The 21,702-nt window shown below is 41.0% G+C and overlaps 1 protein-coding gene across 2 annotated transcripts in view; it reads left to right on the top strand.

Moving 5' to 3' along the window:
• The window catches only part of LOC139620852 (acid-sensing ion channel 1-like), a 52,928-nt gene that overhangs the window by 9,610 nt on the left and 21,616 nt on the right, over positions 1-21,702 (top strand). For both annotated transcript variants that reach the window (XM_071476804.1, XM_071476803.1), the window contains exon 2: positions 1,218-1,413. In XM_071476804.1, the coding sequence (XP_071332905.1) occupies positions 1,315-1,413 (99 nt within the window). In that variant the 5' untranslated portion in view covers positions 1,218-1,314. The remainder of the gene's footprint in view (positions 1-1,217; positions 1,414-21,702) is intronic.

Here is a 21,702-nt window from a genome sequence, read left to right as displayed (position 1 = left end):
TTTTCATTTCTTCCTCAGGGGATGAATCTGATTGTCTGAACCAAATTTCTTGCCAATCTACCCAGTAGTTGTTGAAACATTTAAGAGCAGAAGCTTAAGGTGGTGCTAAAGGAAAAGTCGGGGCATCATTAAAGTAGTCAGAATACATCATCTGAGAATCATGTCTGTACTAAATAATGTGCCAGTAACCAGTAGATGTTGAGATATTTTACTGGATGAATTAAAATTTTGATCTTTAAGGATTCATCCTCTGGGCACTGTGAATGTCAAGTAGTCGTCGAGATATTTCCGACTGGACTAACGTGGTGAGGACCAACATTGCCATCATCTATCCACCATAACAACATCTTATGATACACAAGAAAATGAACCAGTAACAAAGTGAAAAAGGACGTCCCATTCTGCAAGTTTATTTGCATGTTTTGATGTGGAATTTGGATCAAAGCATAGCGAGCAATTCACGGAAATGTATCTTTCTTGTAGTGGAAGAAGTAACTGGAAGATTTTGTATAATGCGCATACTTGTAATGAGTGACTTCATTCAGAGTCCTTCTTCTTGCCGTACGTTTTCCACGCCTTTAATGTAATAATTTAATCAGACTTTTAAAGGGAGCTATCAGTCAGTTTAAGAATTTGCATGAAAGTTTAACAAAATGTCCTCATGGCCAAAACAATCCAATCAACATGAACACAAACACATTTGTCTCCAAGTCTGAATCCAGATAACTCAGACCGGAGTTGAAGTACTGTGTTGCCTGAAGCTGCTGCATCAACAGGAAATGGACGACTGGGTTTATGGGCCTATACAGCTCTTGTCTGAACTTTATTACATACTGTACGATAAAGCATTATGCTCTGGTGGTACTATCATTTCAGAGCCAGAAAGTGCCACAGAAAAAACATCTAGAAGATTTTTACTGACTGTTTCTTTGTCCCTTCATTCATTCTGGACTGATTTTTTTTACCCTGGAGTAAATGTTCACTGATAAAGACTCATAAACCTCCCTGAAGTGTGGAAAAAGTTTTAAAGGCTGAAATTCACTTTTATGAAGTCTGATTTATCAACAGGCAGTGATTACTCACTGTGAAGACATGCTGTTCAAGGAAACGCACTGATCCATTCATCAATCCATACCAAAGTACGGGACATAAAATTTGCATTTAGAAATGCATAAAATATTTTCTTGAGCTTTTTTTCTTTCTGTTTGCCTGTGCAGGTATGAGATCAGGGACATTCACCTTGTGGAGGAGAGTGTCCTGGAGAGCCTGAAGGTCAAAGCCGACTTCCACAATTTCAAGCCGCGACCCTTCAACATGCGGGAGTTTTATGACCGCACAGGTCATGATATCAACGAAATGCTGCTCTCCTGCCACTTCCATGGCAGTGAATGCAGAGCGGAAGACTTCAAAGTGGTAAGTTGATTTGATCCTAATTAAATGATAAGTGTGATGATATTTGTTATTTTCCTTATTGTCAGCAAATCTGATTTAAAAATGACCTCATGATTATAGGCCCTGAATTAATTAATTAAATTTTCTTCTTTTTTTAATTTTAAATAATAATGTAGCAGTAAACAACTATTTTGTGTGGAAAGACATAGTGGAGTAATGGTGTCCTAGAATGAAGTCACAACCCCTTTGTTGTGATCTGAGTTTCTCTGTTTTCGGTCTGAGAAAGTGGGATGTTCTTGCATTTGACTCCCTCCTGTTAAACCTTCCCCACATGTAAACACACAGGCACTGTCCACACGCAAGCTGACACTGCAGTGTGCAGTGTTCAGGTGAACATGATCTTCCAGAATTTCCTCCCATGAAGAAGTTATTTCTTCATGAAGAAGTTATTTCTTCATTGGAGGAAATCTAAAAAAGCCTCTGAGATCAGAGCCGACTGCTCATGGGGACAACTGGCTCAAAATCCGGTCAATTGGTGGACCTTAAAATATCCAGCAAGTTTGTTTTGGGTGACTGCCAGGTAAATGCAAGGCTGAATTCAAGCTTCGAATTGGATTGTTGGATCCTGTTTGGCTGGTGGAAGTTTTTGCCAGCTCCAGTGTCTTTACCAGTTCCTTCAGTGTCATTTGTGCAACTGTGGGTGAAGTCCAAGGCTGAATTTCTTTCCCAGTCCAACCATGGAACCAATACTGCTCTGTCTTTATCATGATGGGAACCCTATGAGCTGCTAAAGGGCTCCAGCTTGACTCAGAACTTGCTTCTTTATCTCCATGTGTAAGTAACTTGGTGCTACATGTCTGTTTTCATTAGTGAGGGCTATTGTAGCATGATAACGTTATCTGACTTACTGTTACTACTATTATGAATTTGTTCTGCAAATGTTGCTATTGCTAGCTGGCTAACTGTCAGTGGAGCATTTCGCGATTGGTTGCGGTTAAATTGTTTTTGTTGGGTTGTGTGTACGGGGGGTAATTTTATTCAGTTTTGCGACTTGTTGTGTGTTTAGTGGACGCTTTCACTTGGCTCCGTGACACCTTGCTGATCGAGAATGTGAGGGGAGGGAGGGGGGTGTGTGGCCAAACGGAGGCCTGAGGTGTGGCTGAGGAGCCATTTGTTTCGGTCTGAGACGCTGGTGGTCTAGTGCAACATCTAGTGGCCTTGAGGATTCAGCACCATCTATACAAACTGGTTTCAGGACCCTGATTTACTACTCAAACATGAAGTTACAGCCAACACCTCAGAAACTTACTAATTAACAAGTTGCAGCTCAGTTATTTCATTCGTAAAAAACCCAAAGTATAAAAACAACACATTCCGGTGTTATGGGGCGGTTGCATGCTGGAGTATTTCTTCAAGACTCCAGGAAGTTACTCCCAGCAGCCAAGAAATAGTCCCACAAATAATCCTCTGTAAAAATGCATTTTCACACTTATGTTAACAACAAATTATAGCATGATGATAAGTGAACTTTATTGGTGCCGGCTGGGAGATTTTGTTACTTGTGAAAGAAAGATTTGCATCATGATGTCGACATTCAAAGTGTTTCCAAAATAGTCCTTAACAAACATTGACATAGCACAGCTGTTTTTTTTGTTTGTTTGTTTGTTTGTTTGTTTTTTGGGGGGGGGGGGTTCTTTTTTTTACAGTTAAAAAATAATATAGAATATCACCACATGTATCCTTTAAAATGAAGGTCATTTTGAAAACACAAAACGCATTTGATTTGATGTTTGAATAGTGGAGTGCAGATGACACACAATGTTAAATCAAAAGATTATATATTTATAGTGGGGTTAAAGAATGATGAACCCCCCACAGCAAACAAAGAGCAAACCTCTGAGTGAACCGAAGGAAAAGTGTGTAGCTCTCTGACCTCAGGGTACCTGCTGAGTTTTTTCTGTGCATGCTGCTGGTTTGAATCGAAACCTTCTCTGGTGAAAATTTGTCACAGTAGTGGTCTGTATGTCTCTTATTCCCAGAAGTACAGACAAACATTTAGAGTGCAGACAGACAGACAGATTGACACTGTTGTCATGAATTCCTTCCTTTTCTGCTTTTTGTGATGATCACGTCGGAGTGTGTTTATCAGTCTGTGTATAAAATGTTTTGAATCTGTGCTGACAAGTCCTTGTTAAAATTTATGATCAAACACTGTTTTGAGCTTTTGATTTATTTAGTTGAATCCCCGTGGCTCTGTGTACATGTTTACATCTACCTTTTCATCTTTTTATTATCAGTTTCTACTTCAAAACAGGGGAGGGGTTGCATTGTACAGCAGTGTCCTTTGAAATTAAACCCTCGTGGAGAAGAGATGTGGAATAAAGCAGTGAAGCAGGTCAAAGAATTGTGTTTTAACAGTCCATTGACATTATATATATGTGACTGACCGATGCACAAGTTTTCCCTGTGGCAAAAAGCAGAGCTCTCAGACTGTGATGTCTCTGCCATAAACCCTGCTGTTGCTGCAGGCACGCCCGACACTGTTGCCAATAGTCACTGGCATGTGATGTGGTTTTTAATTTGGAGCTGAACATTGATCATTCCACCCAGCAACCTCACTGAATAGATTGGCTTAAGTTTTATGGTAGTTTTTTTAACCCCAAGAAGATTCCCATTTATCTTCAGCGGACATTGTGCTGGTGTAAAGGGAACTTAACATGTTGTGTCAAGTGTGTGAACTGTGTAGAATCACATGTTTATTTTACCCTGATTTAACCAGAAGAGTTGACTTAAGAGATGTATTTTTGGTGGGGAACATTTATACACACATTCATATACAATGAGACCAAAGCTCTACACACAGCCACTTACTGTGGCGGCTGCACTGAAGCAGCTTTGAGGTGAGATTTCTGCTTTGGGGCAATTTTACTATTTTTTCTATCAATCCAGTGAAAGCAAAACTACTGGAAGCTTTTTTAAAATGTCTCTGACTGCTGTTTGAAGCAGCAAGATTAAATTACCTTATTTGTAAGATGAGTCTGGCAGCAAGTAGCAACTCTGGTCTGTTTTGACTTCTTTACAATAGAGTTAAATTCTTGTGATCACATTCAGAGCCCTGCATGGTCAGAGAGACACTACAGCTCTGTATCACCTGTCGGTCTCAAAGTCTACTGTCACCCACTCTACCTCAGAGGTCAGTGTTTTTACAATATTCACTTTTTCCACAGTTCTTGTCTTGTCTTGTTTCCTGCACTTTTTTTTCTGTCTACACTCATTATATTCCCTTTTTGCACCTTATGTTCACTGTTTTATTTTGCATTGTTTAAGTGTTAATTGCAGAACCACTGGCCACAGAGAAACTAAATTCCATCCCTACTGTGTACTGGGTTGAGAATAAAGTTCTTGTGTCTTGTAATATTTTAACATATTCAAACATATTTCAAGTCTAACAAGTTAGCCAGCCTGCCCCCAGGCTAATTCAGAACTGATGTTAACATGTGTTGGAGCGAGTAATGAGAAGAGAAGGAGTTTTTACAGACCACAGTAACCACAAGGAAATATGCATCAGTGAGGATTTTTTTTTTTTTTTTTTGCACAAAAAAGTCTGACTGGTCTGCTACAGGTCTGCACCGCACTGAGATTTTATACTACTGGAAGTTTTTTTTATTGTTAACCCCCCCTCCCCCCTCCCCCCCAAGTAAAAAGTCCTTGTCACTGTTGAATTATTACAGAAGGCAAAAGTTTTCTGCTGGAGTAAAGGGAGCTGGGATGTTTGATGTGGTTGCTTAGTCAGTAATAGGCTGTGTTCAAAATCACTCCCTTGCCCACTCATTCACTGCTCCCTGTGTAATGGACACTCAGTTATTTACTCAGCAGTGAGCTGTATATATTGAGATTGCGAGAGATTTGAGACACTTACTAATCACTAATCACCATCATTTTGTGTCAACGCTGACAGCTGTTGAGTCGCACAACAGTAATTTTCACATTTTGTCAAGGCAGCAAGGAAAAGGACATAAGTGTAAAAGACCAGTTGGTGATCAGGGCAGGAGGAAGGTGCAGGTTCAGATTTCAGATCCTGGTGCAGGGACAGGTGGCTGGAATGTAAAGGCACAAGGCAAGAATGACAGTCTGGCAGGGAGCAGGTGGAAATGGTCGGTATAAGTAACGGTGCTAAGTGGGTGACTGGGGAATATGAGCAGGTGGGTGTGGGAGTCAGAAGATAGGGCAGTGCATTGCTTTGTTGGATTGTTAGCAGAAAGTACTTTTTTTGTTGCATTGTGGAATTTTTGGGGAAATATATAGTGTATAGATTTACACGCTCAGAATCCAGGCACCTAAAATTTATGGCAGACAGTACTACATATGCCATAGCTTTGAGTTTGAAAAAAATGTTTATCCAGAAATTATGACAAATTACTCCTATATAAGACAGTCAAGTCAAGAACTACTGATGCAAGTGATGGATTTAGACGCTGCTTTGATCTAAGAGCTGGTGTATGGTCTCTCCAAACTAGCTCTTAAGACATGCAGTTCAACCTCGTTGGAAATCCAGTGTGCTTGTAGTTGTCGTGAATGGCTAGACTGGAAAATGTAGATAACAGCACACAATCTCTCCAGGAAGTCATTCATAGTGTTGCACTCGGCTGTGGCACAAATAGCTGAGTGACAAGTGAAAAAATACGGCTAGAGAGGAGAAGTAAAATGCACGGCTCCTATATCATAAAACATTAGGAAAGAAAGAAATGTTAAAGAGATAGTCAGATACAAATCCACCTTATCCTGTGTTTGTGTCTTCTTAAGCCATAGTCCAGGTCCAGGTATCTTTGTGAAACTGAACTCAGGGCTTGTTGGTTGTATCCTGGTTCTAGAGCTCTAATCTGCAATTTGTTCAGTGATTCAAACAGAAATAAATAAATAAATGAATGCATGAAGTGAAATGAAATGGCAGTTCAGTCTGATTATGAGGTCATGTTGGTTGCAGCTCACACTAGCCTCAAAACTAGAGCAGACCCTGCCCACCAGGTTGTGGCTCCTAAACTCTGGACCTAGTGGACTCTGTGAATCCACACACAGCTGGAAGCCATTTGCTGCCTCAGTTTCAGGGTCTTGTTGAATTGTGTGTGCTTGCTCACTGTCGCACTGTCATGACTTACTGGGACACTAGTACAGAGTCATTGTTGATGTTATTGGTAACATCTGTGCTTTTCCCACTGTGGCAAGTCAAAATGTTTGCTGTGAAAAAGGCATAATGACATTATGAGAGGTAGCCTTTCAGCTGGCCTTCACACTGCACGCTGAAACATAACGGCCTTTAATTTGTTCTCCTCAGAGTAAGAAAAGAAAATGTTAACTTCCCCAAACAAACAGACTCTTGAACTGAGAGGTGAAGATTGTGGCTCTATGGCACTTTAATGATGCAGCAGTTGTTGGCCGAGCAGAGCGCCCTTCTCCTAAACCCAAACATCGTATCACCGCTTTTCCCTGATAGGATTCAAGACAGTCTTCTGGTTGTGCTCCCAAACATTTGGTTAGTGCTGCCTCAATAATTCATTTCAGCACTGGAATATGAAATGCATACATATTAAGCATGTAAATAGGTTTTTGATGTGTGTGTGTGTGTGTGTGTGTGTGTGTGCACATATGTGTGTTTATGTCGGGGGGGCAGAGGGTCTATAGTCCTTCCAATCCACTGAAGCATCTTATTGACCTTTTCATATTTTCTTCTAATTTGACGGGGATGGATAATTTATGTAGTAGTTAATTTATGTAGCTCACAAGTCCAAGACTTTTCCTTAAACTCCCCCCCACCCCTTTCCCACTCCCACCTCCTCACAGCTCTCTACTGTGTCTGCTCTGATAGAGCAATTTCTCTTCCCTTTGAAGAGCAGTGTGGTGCTCAGGAAATTGCATTTGGCCAGAACATAGTGGCAGCAGAGAGGTGTTTCCCCTGGAGAGGTTTAAGGCCTTTATTTCTCTCCTCTCAACTTCCCTTTGTTATCTACATCACCGCGCAGCTACAGAAAACTGGAAAATGCACTTCCTTTGAAGACCGTCTTTGATGCATTGCATTGTTAATCTTTTCATTGTTTCATTGCAAAGTGCTTGATGAATAAGGAAAGAGGTATATCCCAACTGACTGTTCTTTGTGAAAAGATCAAAAGAAAAAAAAAAAGAGGCCGATAAGAAACTATTTCAGCCGGTATGCGATAAGAATACAGATCCAGTACTCAACTGAATTGACAGGATCGCTTCTTTTTTAAGAAAAAAAAAAATCATACTGTATAATGTGAAAAACAAAAGAGTGATTTTGCATCTGTAAGGTGCCTCAAGGGTAAACTTTTCCAATAGAAAGTTGACAATACAATGTTATCTCCTGTCACACAATTATAAATGTTCTTTTCTCTGCATCTTCTCAGCTAATTTTCTCTTCAGCTGAAGTAGTGATATGTCAGTGTGATGGACAGTTACCCAAAAAGGGAATTAGATATAGTATTTGTTTGACTAGTTGTTCCCACAAAAGGTTTTTAACCTGATTGTGTCCAATTTTCTTTGCTTTTCACCAACTAGTTTTCTCCAACCTGAACAACCATACAGGTTTTTTTCAACCCTCTGATATGACCCATAGGAATGTCTCCACAAATCGCGCCCCTACGGCAGCAGGCGTGCCGCACCTTGGTTGTCATGGTTATATTAATAAACAAATGGATTGTACCTTCATTGCCATGGTTACTGTAATAATGGTCATGGGTTGGTTAGGTTTAGGAAAAGATAGTCATTTGGGTTAGGATAAGTTCTTCCTCAAATTAGATGATCTTTGTTTGTCATGGTTACAATAAGAACAATGTGGTTAACTTGTCGAACTGTCATGGATAAAAGAAACAACATGAACTGCTACTTTCACATGGAAATCAAACACCGCTCCCCTGTACCATACTCCTGTACCCATCCATCCACCCCAACCTTGTGCTGACGCAGACTTTGTCGCTCTATACATTATGTCACCTCACTTTTCACTTTGGTCTCATCATAATTACTTTGGCTGCTAACAACAAAACATAACTATGGGTCATAATAACCTGCTGCACAAACGACCTATGGGCTCGTTTTTTGCCGGAGGACAGACTCAATTTCGCAGATTAAACAGAGTGGTGTCAATCTTCTCATCTAACTCCCACAGTGTCAAACACACTATGTGCCATTACAGCTTCAAAGCAAATAATTACTGATGTTGTGTTTTTCCACCATTTTCGCTTGACTTTGTCTGTTAATTGAACATTTTATAAGACAGTGGAAAGGAAGACCAGTCAGACTCATGTGGAAAGTTGTTGTGTTCCTTCATTCAAAGAAGTGGATAAATGGCTCCAGCAGTTATTACTGAGGCATCGAGAGCACCCAGCGCTCACCTCTGCTCCTCAACAGTTGAAGAGAATCATCATTGCTAATTGGACCCGTAGGTATTTCTGTAGTATACAACAAACTGTGCTTATTAATAAATCCACTCACCAGTGAACTCCAGCAAAGGAGAACAGAGTGAGAGTCCCACTTTGACGAGCGTTTCCCTCGGTCCGATGCTTGGCCCTTTTTTGTTCGTCAAACTTGGCTTTGACAGCTCCACCTGGGGAAAAGATGTGTGTTTGCGAAGCTCTGAGCGCACCGCTGTCATGACAGTTATAATGCCATAATTTCTGTACTCTGATCGCTGCTGTCGTTCGTCAAGAAGGTAACATGCATTTGTAGATTGTTTAGACAAAATGTAAGACATGCTGTGCCTCGTAGAAGGCTTTTGCTTTTTTATCTTTTGCCAGCTGTGCAGCTATGAATGTATGAAGAAAGTGTGTTGAAGAAAGACAGTTATGTAACAATGTCTGCATGTTTTAGTCTGTTCACTATAAATCCTGTATATCTTGATGACATCACTAATGACCTTTTCCCAAAGCAGTTGTTTGCAGTTTAAAACACTTAAAGCGCAGTTGCATAATGCAGCAGAGATCAAGTAACTTTGAATGAATTGATACATAAAGGTGACTAAATGTTTTGCAGTGATGGATTACCTATCAAAAGCAGGTTTGAGCAAGTCCATTTTCAGACTGTGCTGTATGAACTGAAGCCAATGGCCGTCTGGAAGATGAGAAATCTAAAGTGTATGGTATGCTTAGGAAAATGGATGAAATAAAACATAGAAAACCACCACTGCATTCCTTTGAAATCCCAAATACAGTTTCATTTCTGCACTGTGATGGAAGTTGCAAACACACCCAGTGCACTTTAATGTCTGCTTTCCAGTTTGACTGCCATTAAGCTCATGTGGTGATGGTCTTTAGCCCCAACCTGAACTCTCTAAAAGCAACCCAGAGGGTGACAACGAGCTCTGACTTCTCTGACAACTCCAGCCGTGCTGGGAGCTGGAAAAGAACCAGACCGTTGGGGTGATAACAGCCCATCTTTCCCTTGGCAAGCATATAACTAAGGCTTGCATTTCCTCCGGGTTTTGTGGCCCGAAGCGACAGATGTGAGGCACAGCCACCACCCACACCGCCCAGAAGCTTGTGGGTCAACACAGCTGCGCTCCACATCCTGGCTCCTGAACCTGTCACATTCTCCCTACGCTGACTTAGCAAAGTTATGTCACCTCCCGGTCACAGTGTTTATCCTCCTTTTTTCCTCCTCTCTCCCTCTCTTCTTAGGCAATTTTCTGCATTCCTCCTTTTTCTCAACCCCTGTGCAGTACATTCCTCACATCAAGCCCCATGGGCATGACAATCCTCATTATGTTTTCATGTCATGCTCTCTACCCTTCTTTCTATCTCTCTTTCCCTCTCTCATTCTTATGCCCTTTGTTCTCTTTGCTCCCATGACATCCCCCTTTCACTCCTCATTCAGGAGCCCTGGGTTTTTAAAAAACCAGAGAGGAAAAAACACCTTGATGAAGAGAGCATAAGAAATCACCTAAACGGCCACTTAACTGTATTCCCACATCCCACAACACCACTGTGATAAACACATGAACACACTTAGAGAGGATTGAATTAATATTTACCCCACAGTGCTGAATGAGGGGTATTTAGTGCTGACCACCCTCAAAGACTGACTGAGGGGCAGAGAAACCACATTACCTAGATCAGCAGGTGAATACTCAGGGCTCATAATGGAGAGTAATCCTGTACACGAAAGCCATCTGTCAGCAGCAAGACTGCCAAACACAGCAGGAGAGCTCCAGTGCAAATTTATCAAGCGTACTTTTAAACAGGAACTTTAATAAACGTTCACCTCCCTAGCATCCCTGCAGGGTAAACCCTCATATATCATCATGCGCACAACTTTCAAGTCTTGTTAAAATACAAACCTGCCAGTCTCCCTCGTGCAATTACAGTTATTATGTGAAACCTCAAACTCAGGAGACCTCAGTCGTCAAGTGTCGAAATGTAGCAAACATTTTAACCCAATCTCCAGGTAAATGGCAAAAAAAAAAAAAAAAGGATTTAATTATGAAGAGCAACCAAAGAGATGGTGTAATGAAAGAGTTTCAGTCAAAGTTATATGGAAAACGTGATGGAAATTCACATGCTTCATGTACGTCCTGAGTTATTCCCTGAGGGTGTTTCCATTACACTTTGTCACATTTTGATTTATTGACACACCTACTTTTCCACCTCAGCCAAACACAAACGACTTTTTAATCACTCAGGTTTTTTATGTGATAAACACACTTACTATCTTTTTTCTAACCCTCTTGTCTCTCAATCAACCCATTGCAGAAAAACTGGAAACCAATTCATGGCATTAGAGGGTCCACCCCTCCCTAAGGCCAGGGAAACTGACCCACAGAGAGTTTGGAGCATCATTAAGTGCAGGCAAAAGAGAAGGAAAGGTGGAAGATGGAAGGAGTGGTTCAGTTTATCTAAAAGAGAGCAAAAAGCAAAAAGACCAGATTGATAAGCACCACTTCTTTTATACTAATAGAATAATTATCATTTTCAATGTCCCTCTTTAACTGTAAGATTCACTCCAATAACCCCAAACAAATTTTCTCATCTTAAAGCCCCGAGATATCTTGTTAAAGGGCGCATCGCCACACAGCATCTCCATGACTCCAGCTGGTTTCTAGACAGATCAGTAATGCTGCTCAAGCACGCTCTATTTGCCCAGGCCTGAGAGGGGGAAATGCCTTTTATGAAGACATTTCGGACCGGGGAAGGAAGAGGGGGAAAAAAAAAAAAAAAAGCACAGCGGGGCTTAAAATAGCCTGGGTTGGCTGCATTGCTCTGCACATGGTTTATTTATCCTGAGGATTAGTGCAGGTGACTTGAGGGCTGGGCTCTGTGTGGGTTGCAGGCTGGCTGGCAAAGGGCTAGCTGTGACTCAGACTGCTGGATGGAGTTTAGGGGGAGGGACTGAGGAGGAATGATGCCGCAGTTCAGACTGCCGAGCTCCTCTGTACTCGTCTGACCCTAAATCAGGCTAATTCTGTCTTTCCAGAGGTTGACTGGGAGACACAAAGGCTTAGATGTAACAAAGAGGCTGGGGATAGTCAGTAGCTAATTTACTCAACTTCTGCACTTCAGTATTCCCATTTTATGCTACTTTACTCTTCTACTCCATTACAATTGTTTGAAAGGTTAAGTTACTAGTTACTTTTCAGATCGAGATTTTTACATGAAAAGTTTTACGTGAAAAATGTAAAATCTTGATGTAAATTCAGTAACATACAGCACAGCAAACAAGCTCCAAGCAGGCATGCGCATTACTTGTACTGGAGGTAATGAAAACAACACAATATAACAATCCAAGAAAACTGGGAAGAGGTGGTCTGCTAGTGACTGGGAAGTAAATGTCTCACACATAGGCAAAGTGATCTTCAGCAGAGCAGATACACCTTGCACAGATGGCCAAAATGACCAGCACATATAACTCTGTCCATGATGCAGACAGAGAAACTGATCAGCTCCGAATTTGTCAGCTATTCCACCAAAGAGATGTTACTAACAGATATGAGCTTAACAACAATTTTAACAGAATTGAGCAACATAATTATGGTAAGGCACTAGGTTGTGTATTAATATACCTAAAAAGGAGGAGAGATCTGACCAATTAGTGAGCATTTTGTGTACCCAGTAAACTCTGTTAACAGTCTGTTTTCCAAAATAAAATACAATGCAATGTGTCATCAGAACACAACATGCCGAGCGTGGGGAGGATGAAGCAGTTCACACCAGCAGAAACCCTCCTCTCCACTCACAGTGCCACTAGATTGTTGATTTGCCTGAGCATGCCCTGCCTCTGCATAAAAGCCAGACCTGATGTGAGTTCTTCTGACAAAATCTGATTCACTGTTAAAGATGAAACCACTTATTCCCAACCTTTACTGCCTGTGACTCCTTACAACAGAAAACAGTGTCTGGTTGAGGTTGCTTGTCATATTTCCGCCAAAGACAAATTTTCCCTTTAAACTTTCTCCTACTTGCACATTGATGAATCAGTGTTAACTTATTACTAATATATAATAATGTGTCAGTCAAATATATTTTTCTGTGAAATGTGTATTTTTACTTTTCATGCTTGCACAACATATACTTTGCTTTTTAAGTTATTTTCTGGGGGGTATTTTTGCCTTTATTTGGATCACCACAGTGAGAGAGAGAGAGAGACAGGAAAGTTGGGGAGTGAGAGAGGGGATGACATACAGCAAAGGGCTGCGGGTTGGACCTGAGCAGCTGTGGTCAGGACTAAGGCTTTCTGATATGTGCTCTAGCAGGTGAGCTCCCGGGACATGTATTTTGCTTCTTCTTAAGTAGGATTTTGAATGCTGGTGGATCAGGATTGTTAAAATCTTGTTCAGACAGTTATTGTTTAAACCCACTGAGGTTTATGTTAAACTCAAGTGGAAAGCTGAATGTGGCCGAGTGCAACTGGCTGTGTGTAGTGCTGTGTGAGTTGCGTTTTGATGAAGAGGCCCTGACCAGGGTATCGTTTGGGGCGATCTCTATTTATTTTGACAACAGAGGTGAATAACAAAGTCCTCCAGTCGATCATGATCGTGTAGTTGCTGATGGAGTACAACAGCAAAAGGAGAGAGGTAAGGGCAGGAGACGCCTCTTCTAGGGGAGACCCACAGAAGAGCACGTACAGCACCAGTCATAAGTTTGTCTAAGCTTTTGACTGGAACTGTAGGTGTAGAGAAACTTCCACACATTGACTCTGGAGGCCCAACATGTCAGGTTATGACTATTTAGACCGAGTTTGTGTTATTATAATACCACATTACCACATTACTAATCTTTATTATTTATATTCTTTTATATGTTATTGTATGATTATCATGTCAGACTGAATCACCATCTCAAGACTTTTTCTTGTGATATTGCTTCAGTGAAACACAGTAACAGGAAGACATTGTTCAACAGAGAGGAAAAATGACACAACTTAACAGGAATTTTAGGGAGATGTTATGGATGCACTGACACACACATACACACACACACACACACACGCATACACACAGAGCAATACCCAATAATCCCACATTGTCAGGGAACATGCACTGTAAACATAGCAGAATAATAGCAGACAAGGGCTAAACCTGTAAACAATCAAATAATCCTGCCACAGTGCAAACAGCTCTGACAGACACAAACACACAGAGGAGGAGAGGGGCAGCTGCTGGGTTTTCACTCAGCTCAAACTGTCTTTCAAACTGGGAGGAACCTGCTTTCATGTCTTCTCTTTGTGCGTAAACTGCACAAAAAACAGTGTGCAGACAGACGCAGGCCGTGTGTGACGAGGTTGCAGAAATGGACGCAGGGCAGGACGAAGTGTGAAAAGACAGATGGGAGCAGTTGTAGTGACAGGTGAGGATGTAGATTGTAGTCACTGTAGGTGTGAAGCAGGCTCTGAACAAGGCAAGGACAAACAGGTGAAAGAAAGTGTGGAGATGAAAAAAATGAGCTGGAGGCATGTTATTTAGAGCCAAAATGAGGGTTATAATGAGGAGGTTTTGAATGGAAGGAGAAAGCGGCGGGAGATAAGAAGAAGGCAAGAGAAGACAAGAAAGGCTCTCTCTTATGTCTTCTTCTGACACACTATAATGACTCATTTATTATAATATGCAGGAAGCTCCTGCCCAGTTTTACTCGGCTCATATTAAAGGTTTTTTTTATTATTGTCTGAGGGAAAACTATTAGTAGGACATATTAATTTCTAACCAGTAAGATCAGACACAGGTGCACACACACACTCAGAAACACAAACCGACACACAGATAAAGTGCTGTTGCAGGAGGCAGTGGCATTCACAACAACCACAGCCTCCTGGGAGAACAGCCGAGAGACTGATTAGTATTTCCTGGATGTGCCTTTGCACTTTTATATCAACCTCAGACTGGCATTTCCACTGCAATTACTGAGCTAATCAGTTAACCAGTGATGGCTCCGGCTTGGCCTGCAGCCTGCGTTCAGGCGACGCTCCTTTCTGTTGTTTTTTTTTTTTTTTTCCTTTTTATGTGTCTGCGGGAAATAATGGCATGTCTGCGGAAATAAGTGGCAGGAGCCTCACAGTTCACTGGCTGATGTGTGTGTGTTGTATTGTTGATTTGTTGAGACCTCCTTAGCTCCTCGGGAAGCTGCACTTTGCTGAAAGATTATCATTATGACATTTTGTGTTCACTGCACAGAATACATTGCAGACTGTAGAGAGAGTTAGGAGACAGATAGAAAGACATTTACAGGCTGACAGGAAGGAAAGGGGAAGGAGAAAGGACAAAATGGCTGGTTAGACTGTTCAGTAACTATAAATAATGTCTGAAATTCCCCTATTAGCTCAATTAAAAATGATCTGCCAAGACAAACTGGGGTTGAATTTAATTTCTTATTCATTAACGACACTAGAATTCAAAGTGTATCAGTATAAGTGCAGTGACTTTTCTAGAAAAAAAATTCGAAGCTCAAATCCTTTTAAAAAACGTAGTTAAAACATGTGTAGTGTTTTTATTTCACTCAGTCTCATACTGATACTTGCATGCCTTTCCACACATATTTTATCACTGCTCTGTGACATTCATTAGCCCTGTCCTGACTCATTTTTCCTTTAGCTGCGACGAGAAAATGGTGTTTGCTCCTCACTGCGGGGCTGTGCTGCAGCTGCAGAAGCTGTTAGAAGCTAAAGCAAAAACAACACACTGAAAATAATATTAATTTGATAAATAGCTGAATTTCCTGCATGAAATCACTGATGCACTGCGACGGGTCATAGAATCTAATGGGTCACAGAATACAGCATAACACCAGCAGCAGGCTGAGGAGGAACACTTGTCTCAAGTTATCAAACATGTTATCAAGTTCTTACTTTCACATTGTGGATAGTCAATAAATATTTAAGAAAGGGACTTGTTGGCCATGAATTTTTGCCAACTCCGAACTGGATCCAAAATGTCAAAAAATGCTGTCAGAACCGTCCCTAGCTTTATTATAGCTGCCAAATTTTACTGACTTTAGGCACTTGGCTGCCCCCAATGATGGAGTGGCCATTGGGAGATCAGCTTTCCTGATGAGCTGCTACACAAATTGGGCTGATGGCTCAATGTGAAAGAGGAATAGTGTACGGCTGGACAGCATCGTATTCTGCCTAGTGTCAGCCAGTTTCAGCCTTTAATCTGATTGCTTCTCTCCTCCTCTCTGTGCTCACATATACAGCATTTTAATACAGCTGAATTCCCAATAAAGCTGTTCTCATTTACATGTTTTTCTGCTTCTGCTGTCCGACAACAGAACAAGTATGTTAAGTATAATGACTGAAATGTGGTTTATTAAGACAACATGTCATAATAAACCACATGAGCCAGCAGTCACTTCCAAGCCGTTTCCCAGCTGCTGCTCTGCCTCCCTCTCCAGCAAACTACACCCTGTTTGATCCCTCAGCTCCGTCCACACACTTAGCCTTTATGTGTTTCTTTATTGTCTTTTAACACTGAGGCAGCCAGCAGTGGACTGTCGCTGACTCATTTTACATGAACAAAGTAAAAAAAAAAAAAAAAACACATAAAGGTCTGGCTGAAAAGAGTATAATAAAAAGACAATTGTTGGAAGGGGTGTTAGACAGCACGATCTACTATTACTGACTATGACGTGTGTGTGCATGTGGCTTGCAAGATTTCAACATGTACAACAAAAAGCCTCCAACACAATTTATTCCACTTAACCTGAGCCTCAGTCAGTTCCCCATTATTCTGTGACTTCATACATTACCACTGTCAGATGTGAAGAGCTGAAATGGCTGTGGAGTGGCACCGAGGACAAATATTTAGTTAGAGTCTGATTCGGATGCGATGAGTTGGCTCATCGGATGTAAATGAATCATTTCTTTTATCAAGGTGCATTACATTAAAAAAGCGTCAGTGTAGAGTGAATGAACATTTTTCTGTTTACTTCCCACACACTCACAGTAAATACGATGCAACCGTTCTCTTTATGTCATGAAATGAAATTGAACTCATCACTCTTGCCGCTTTGCACTGACATTAGGTAAAACAGGCATTACCACTTAGTGAGCAATGTTCAGACAACCACCCGGAATAGAGGACATCAGTCACTGCAGTGTGCAGCCAGAGTGAAGAATGACAGGTATATCTGGAAAAGTAAATTGGCTTTACGTTTGTTTACTCTTTGTTGGTCATTGTTTCTCTGCTGCTCTGATAAGTGGAGCGGAGCTGAAGTTGAAGCAATGGCCGGGTTGTCAAGCTCTCTCTCTCGCTCTGTCCTCTGGCTGACAGGGACACACCTGTTTAAAGTAGCAGCAGCAACTTATTATGCTCCTCCTGTCGTCAGTCTCCACCGCCTGCAGATGCTGCTGTCTGCCCCGCAGGACCCCGTTGGTCCAGCTACTCTACCACCTCTACACCTCCAAAACACCTCAGTGCTCAATTAAGGGAATAGGCAACATGTTTTCAGTCAGAACAGCAGAAAACAAGGTCAATGGGACAGTGCGTCACACTTCTTAGACAGCCTCAGGTTGTAATTTTGGCTCTAACTGCTCACATGACTCAGAGACTCTGCCTTTGACTACACAGCACAGCAAGAGTTTGTCTGCAAAGTGATGCAGGAAAATTCACACATCTCCCACAGTGACCTGGTTCTACTAGCCTCTGTAACTAAATTCAGTCTCTGTCAGCCTGGAGTGTGCTTTTCATATTCTAAGACAGACTGACATCCATCACAGCAGTCATTAGAAGAGGTGGATACATTTGCGATTTTAGCGAGTTTAGATGCTGCATTTATCCAAACACACACGCGCACACACACACACACACACATACACGCGCCTTACCAACAAGAGCAATTTGGGGTTCAGCATCTCACTCAGAGACGCTGTAACTCATGGACAGGAGGAGCTGGGGGTCAAACCACTAACCCTGTGATCAGAGGACAACCTGCTCCACTTCCTGAGCCACAGCCACCCGGAGTTTAACAGTGATTGCTCCATATTCATTATGAAAATCCATCTAGAAAATCTGTGGGAAATGTTGTTCATTAAAGGCAGCTAAATACAGAAATATTGCATAAGCAACAATATTTGATCACTTTGATTTTTTTTAAATGCCGTCCTGGAGTTAACCACCCGACATACTGTTGTTGTATCACACACGAGACAGTTACCGGTCTACCCTGAAAACTGTAGAGAAAGGCTCTGCTCCAAGCCTGAACTTCTAGTTATTAGCATTGCTATAAGTGAAATGGTGGATAAAAAACACTTTCAGCTGTGGTGCTTTTCTTTTTTTTTTTTTTTTTTTCATTTTTACTGGGAAGTGGTTCATTTTAGAAATCCCACTGAGTTTGTAGTGTGTGCAGAGTGTCAGAGAAAGTTGAGGGTCAGGTCTGTACCACCTCTTAACAGGCTGAGGTTGCCATGGTGACCTAAAAAAGGGGATAGCGGGAGGCTAACAGCTCGTTTAGACAGATACTCACTGTAATCCGGAGCACAGATCCGACTGCAGGTGTCGTTTTCCTCTGCAGACTCCCTGAAAAAAATATCCGGCTCCGAAGCTGCTAAATGCTCCACTTTCCACCAGCTAGTCACAAACTGTGTCTGTCTGCTGTTTGGTGACATAGTTTGCAGTTCATTTTTAGAGCTTTTTTGCTGAAAACATAGAAGCTATAAGAACAGTAAGAGTGAACCAGAACAATAAAGCTGTGGGCTGTAAAAAAAAAAAAATAAATAAAAAAATAAAAAAATAAAAAAATAGAAGTGAAGTGAACTGCAGAATCAGGGGATAATTATTTTGTTAACGTAAAAATGTTTATTATAGTCACTTTTAAATATCTGAACAATATAATTGTTGAGTGAATATTCTTAGCATTTGAAATTAGGTATAGCTAATGCAAAGTATGCTAATTAAAATAGTAAATAACTAAAGACAATAACCTACTTATGGAGGCCACTGTGCAATCACAGCATTAGTCCTTATACTTGGAAATTAGTTTTGGCCTGATGGTCCCACTCATTATAACTCTATTGTTGCTTAGTAACAAGGGAGTGATTGGGGGCATGCGTGTGTGTGTGTGTCTTTAAAGAGTTATCAGTGCCCTGTGTTATCACCTCTGACACCTTATTAAGGACAGTGTTGTTTTAATTATACACTGATATCAGCGAGTGGAGATAATTTTGAGTGGCATTCATTATGTGTTCTATTAGCATCTGAAGACAGACAAATGAGTTCCACTTAATGAAAGTGGGCTGCACAGGTTCAGATACGGAGAACGGGGGAAGGATGCATAATAAATAGCAGAGAATGACTGAATCACAGAGAGAAAGAGAAAGAGAAAAAAGAGAGGGATGACGGGGGACGTGAAAGTGCTGTAAAATCCTTCCTCAAGATAATGTTTATGTATTTAAAACTCTCAGGTTCGCGAGATTCGTCTTTAAAAACTCTTTAAAGACTCTGCACACAACCACATGTTTGCTGATTAAACCTCTGCTCAGGTTGAGGGTGGAGAGGCATGTTATTATCATGTACCGTATGCTATCATTTTCATTAGTTACAGTTTTATTATAGTTATAATGCAAAAGAAGCCCACTGCCATCAAACCAGTTCTCAGGACTGTTCCCTCTCAGGTAAATACTGAACTTGGGAAGACTGTCTTTCCCTACTTCGCATCTTTATAAGTGTAATTTATATTTACTTTTACAAATTTATCAAATACATATTTGAATTCCAGATTATTTCATATCTATTCAGTGATGATGCCCTATGTGTTTTTGTCATGTCTGACTATGTTCTTTGCATGTTTTGTTGGTTTTTTTTGCTGCTGTACTCAGGCCTTTCTTGTGAAAGAGAGCTTGATCAAATGAGGCTACCTGATTAATCAAAGCTTATATATGTAATGATGAGACAAAGGTCTAAAGGTGCAGTCAAAGCAGGTTTCATCAGGCGAACACCTGCACCCTAGCAGTCATATGCATCTTTTCACCTTTCATTTTTAGGTAGACAAAAACAGATGTTCTGCAGTTGTTCATCGTCTGTACTGCGAGAGTTTAATGCTCATCCAAGTCATGGAAATGCTCTAACTGCAAGTCGCCCTAACCATTGTGTGTAGAGAAAATGAATTGGATTTCTATTTTTTCCCAGAACCAGATGCTCCCAAAATAGCTTCTCCCACTTTGCTGCTCCATTAGTACACAAAGTCTGGTGTCCTTATGTAATTTTCAAGAACCAGAGCAGAGGTCTGCCAGAAGAAGTGAAAACACTTGTGTAGGTGCGCAGGATTTTAAATTAAAATAAAACAGAAGATTACACTGAAGGATTATACTGAGGGTTAAAAATATGTGAACCAGCTTGTTTGTAATTCAGGGACACTAAAGAGAGACAGGACACCCAAGGATGCACTGGGATACCCTCAGGACCATTTTGCTGAGCCACCATGGAGTGCAGCTCATTAATGTATTACAAAAACACATAGCCACAGAAAAATAGAGCTAACTGAGCTCAGAAAATTCTCTGGTTTTCCTCCAGTCCTAAAAAAAAACCAGCCAGACCAACTAAAGAATACTGTGAACTGCTGCTCTCGAATGTCACTATGGTGAAAGTGACCAGTAGTTTAGGATATGCTGTACTTATGAGTCAGGAAGCCGGTTGTGGCCATGCTGAGGGGAGTAATCTACCATAAAATTACTGATGGATAACAACAGGCTATCTGCTTCCTTCCTTACTCTTTCTTCCCCCCAAGAGAATTCATCCAATCCTCAGTATTGAGCCAGTTCTCACACTGCTGGCATTAACACCGTCACTATTGGCGTTTTCAGTAAAAGTTGAATTGAAACTTCCCCTGTATCTCAAATGTGCCTCAGTTTAATTGGACTCACATGCAAAATGTCAATATGCAGATGCTGTTCTGGAGAGAGTGCTGTGTGTTTCTGGCTTTGGCTTTCTCTCTGATTTGCACAGCAGCGAGGCGTTCATCAAGTCATCATTTGATTGCATTGTGTGTTTTGAAAAAAAAAGACGCCATCGCCTTGAATGATGCCTCTCATTAGCTGTGCCTCCAACCTGGGCTGTTCCTCCATAAAAGAAAGATGACTGCAGTATTTGTTTTTCGTTTCTTTCCTGTGCTTGTAGGCTGAACTAACAATGTCTTTAGTCACAGAAAATGAACAAATATAGACACACAGAAGAAGAAAACAACACCTATATTAGGATATGTGTTGAGGATTACAGTGAGTATCTCTCTAAATGAGCTATCCCCTTTTTTTAGGTCACCATGGCAACCTCAGCCGGTTACGAGGTGGTACAGACCTGACCCTCAACTTTCACACTCCTCACTTGCTGCGAGCGCAGTGGGATTTCTAAAATGAACCACTTCCCAGTAAAAATGAAAAAAAAGAAAAAAAGAAAAGCACCACAGATGAAAGCATTTTTTTATTCACCATTTCTCACTGATAAGAATAATAAGAATTGATAAGAATTGAAATCCATAACAGCCATTTTACAGAGAAAAATCACAGAAATAATTTACAAGATCCAGTTGTTCATAGATGCAAATCAATTTCATATCCATTGGTAACAGATTGATGTGCCTCTGTTTATAATTGCCCCCCTCTATCATTTACTGGTCGTGTGAAACACTGTTTGAAATGCTTTTCCTCATTTTCAGCAGCTTCCAATTATTTTTGAATGTTTTGCAAATGGGCCCAGATTGTTCTTCCATTTCATTGTGCAGTCAGTACAGTCACTTCCCCATACATCAAGACTGTTGTTTTTTTTGTTTACTTCCCCAGCTTGTTAGTGAGATACACATTGGGGTAGTTTCCAACTTTAACCCACCA

This window comes from Trachinotus anak, unplaced genomic scaffold (assembly GCF_046630095.1).
Source record: "Trachinotus anak isolate AG129_WGS33_773 ecotype Australia unplaced genomic scaffold, CSIRO_AGI_Tana_v1 ptg000004l, whole genome shotgun sequence".
Lineage (NCBI taxonomy): Eukaryota > Metazoa > Chordata > Actinopteri > Carangiformes > Carangidae > Trachinotus > Trachinotus anak.
This window is presented reverse-complemented; position numbering and strand designations above follow the sequence as displayed.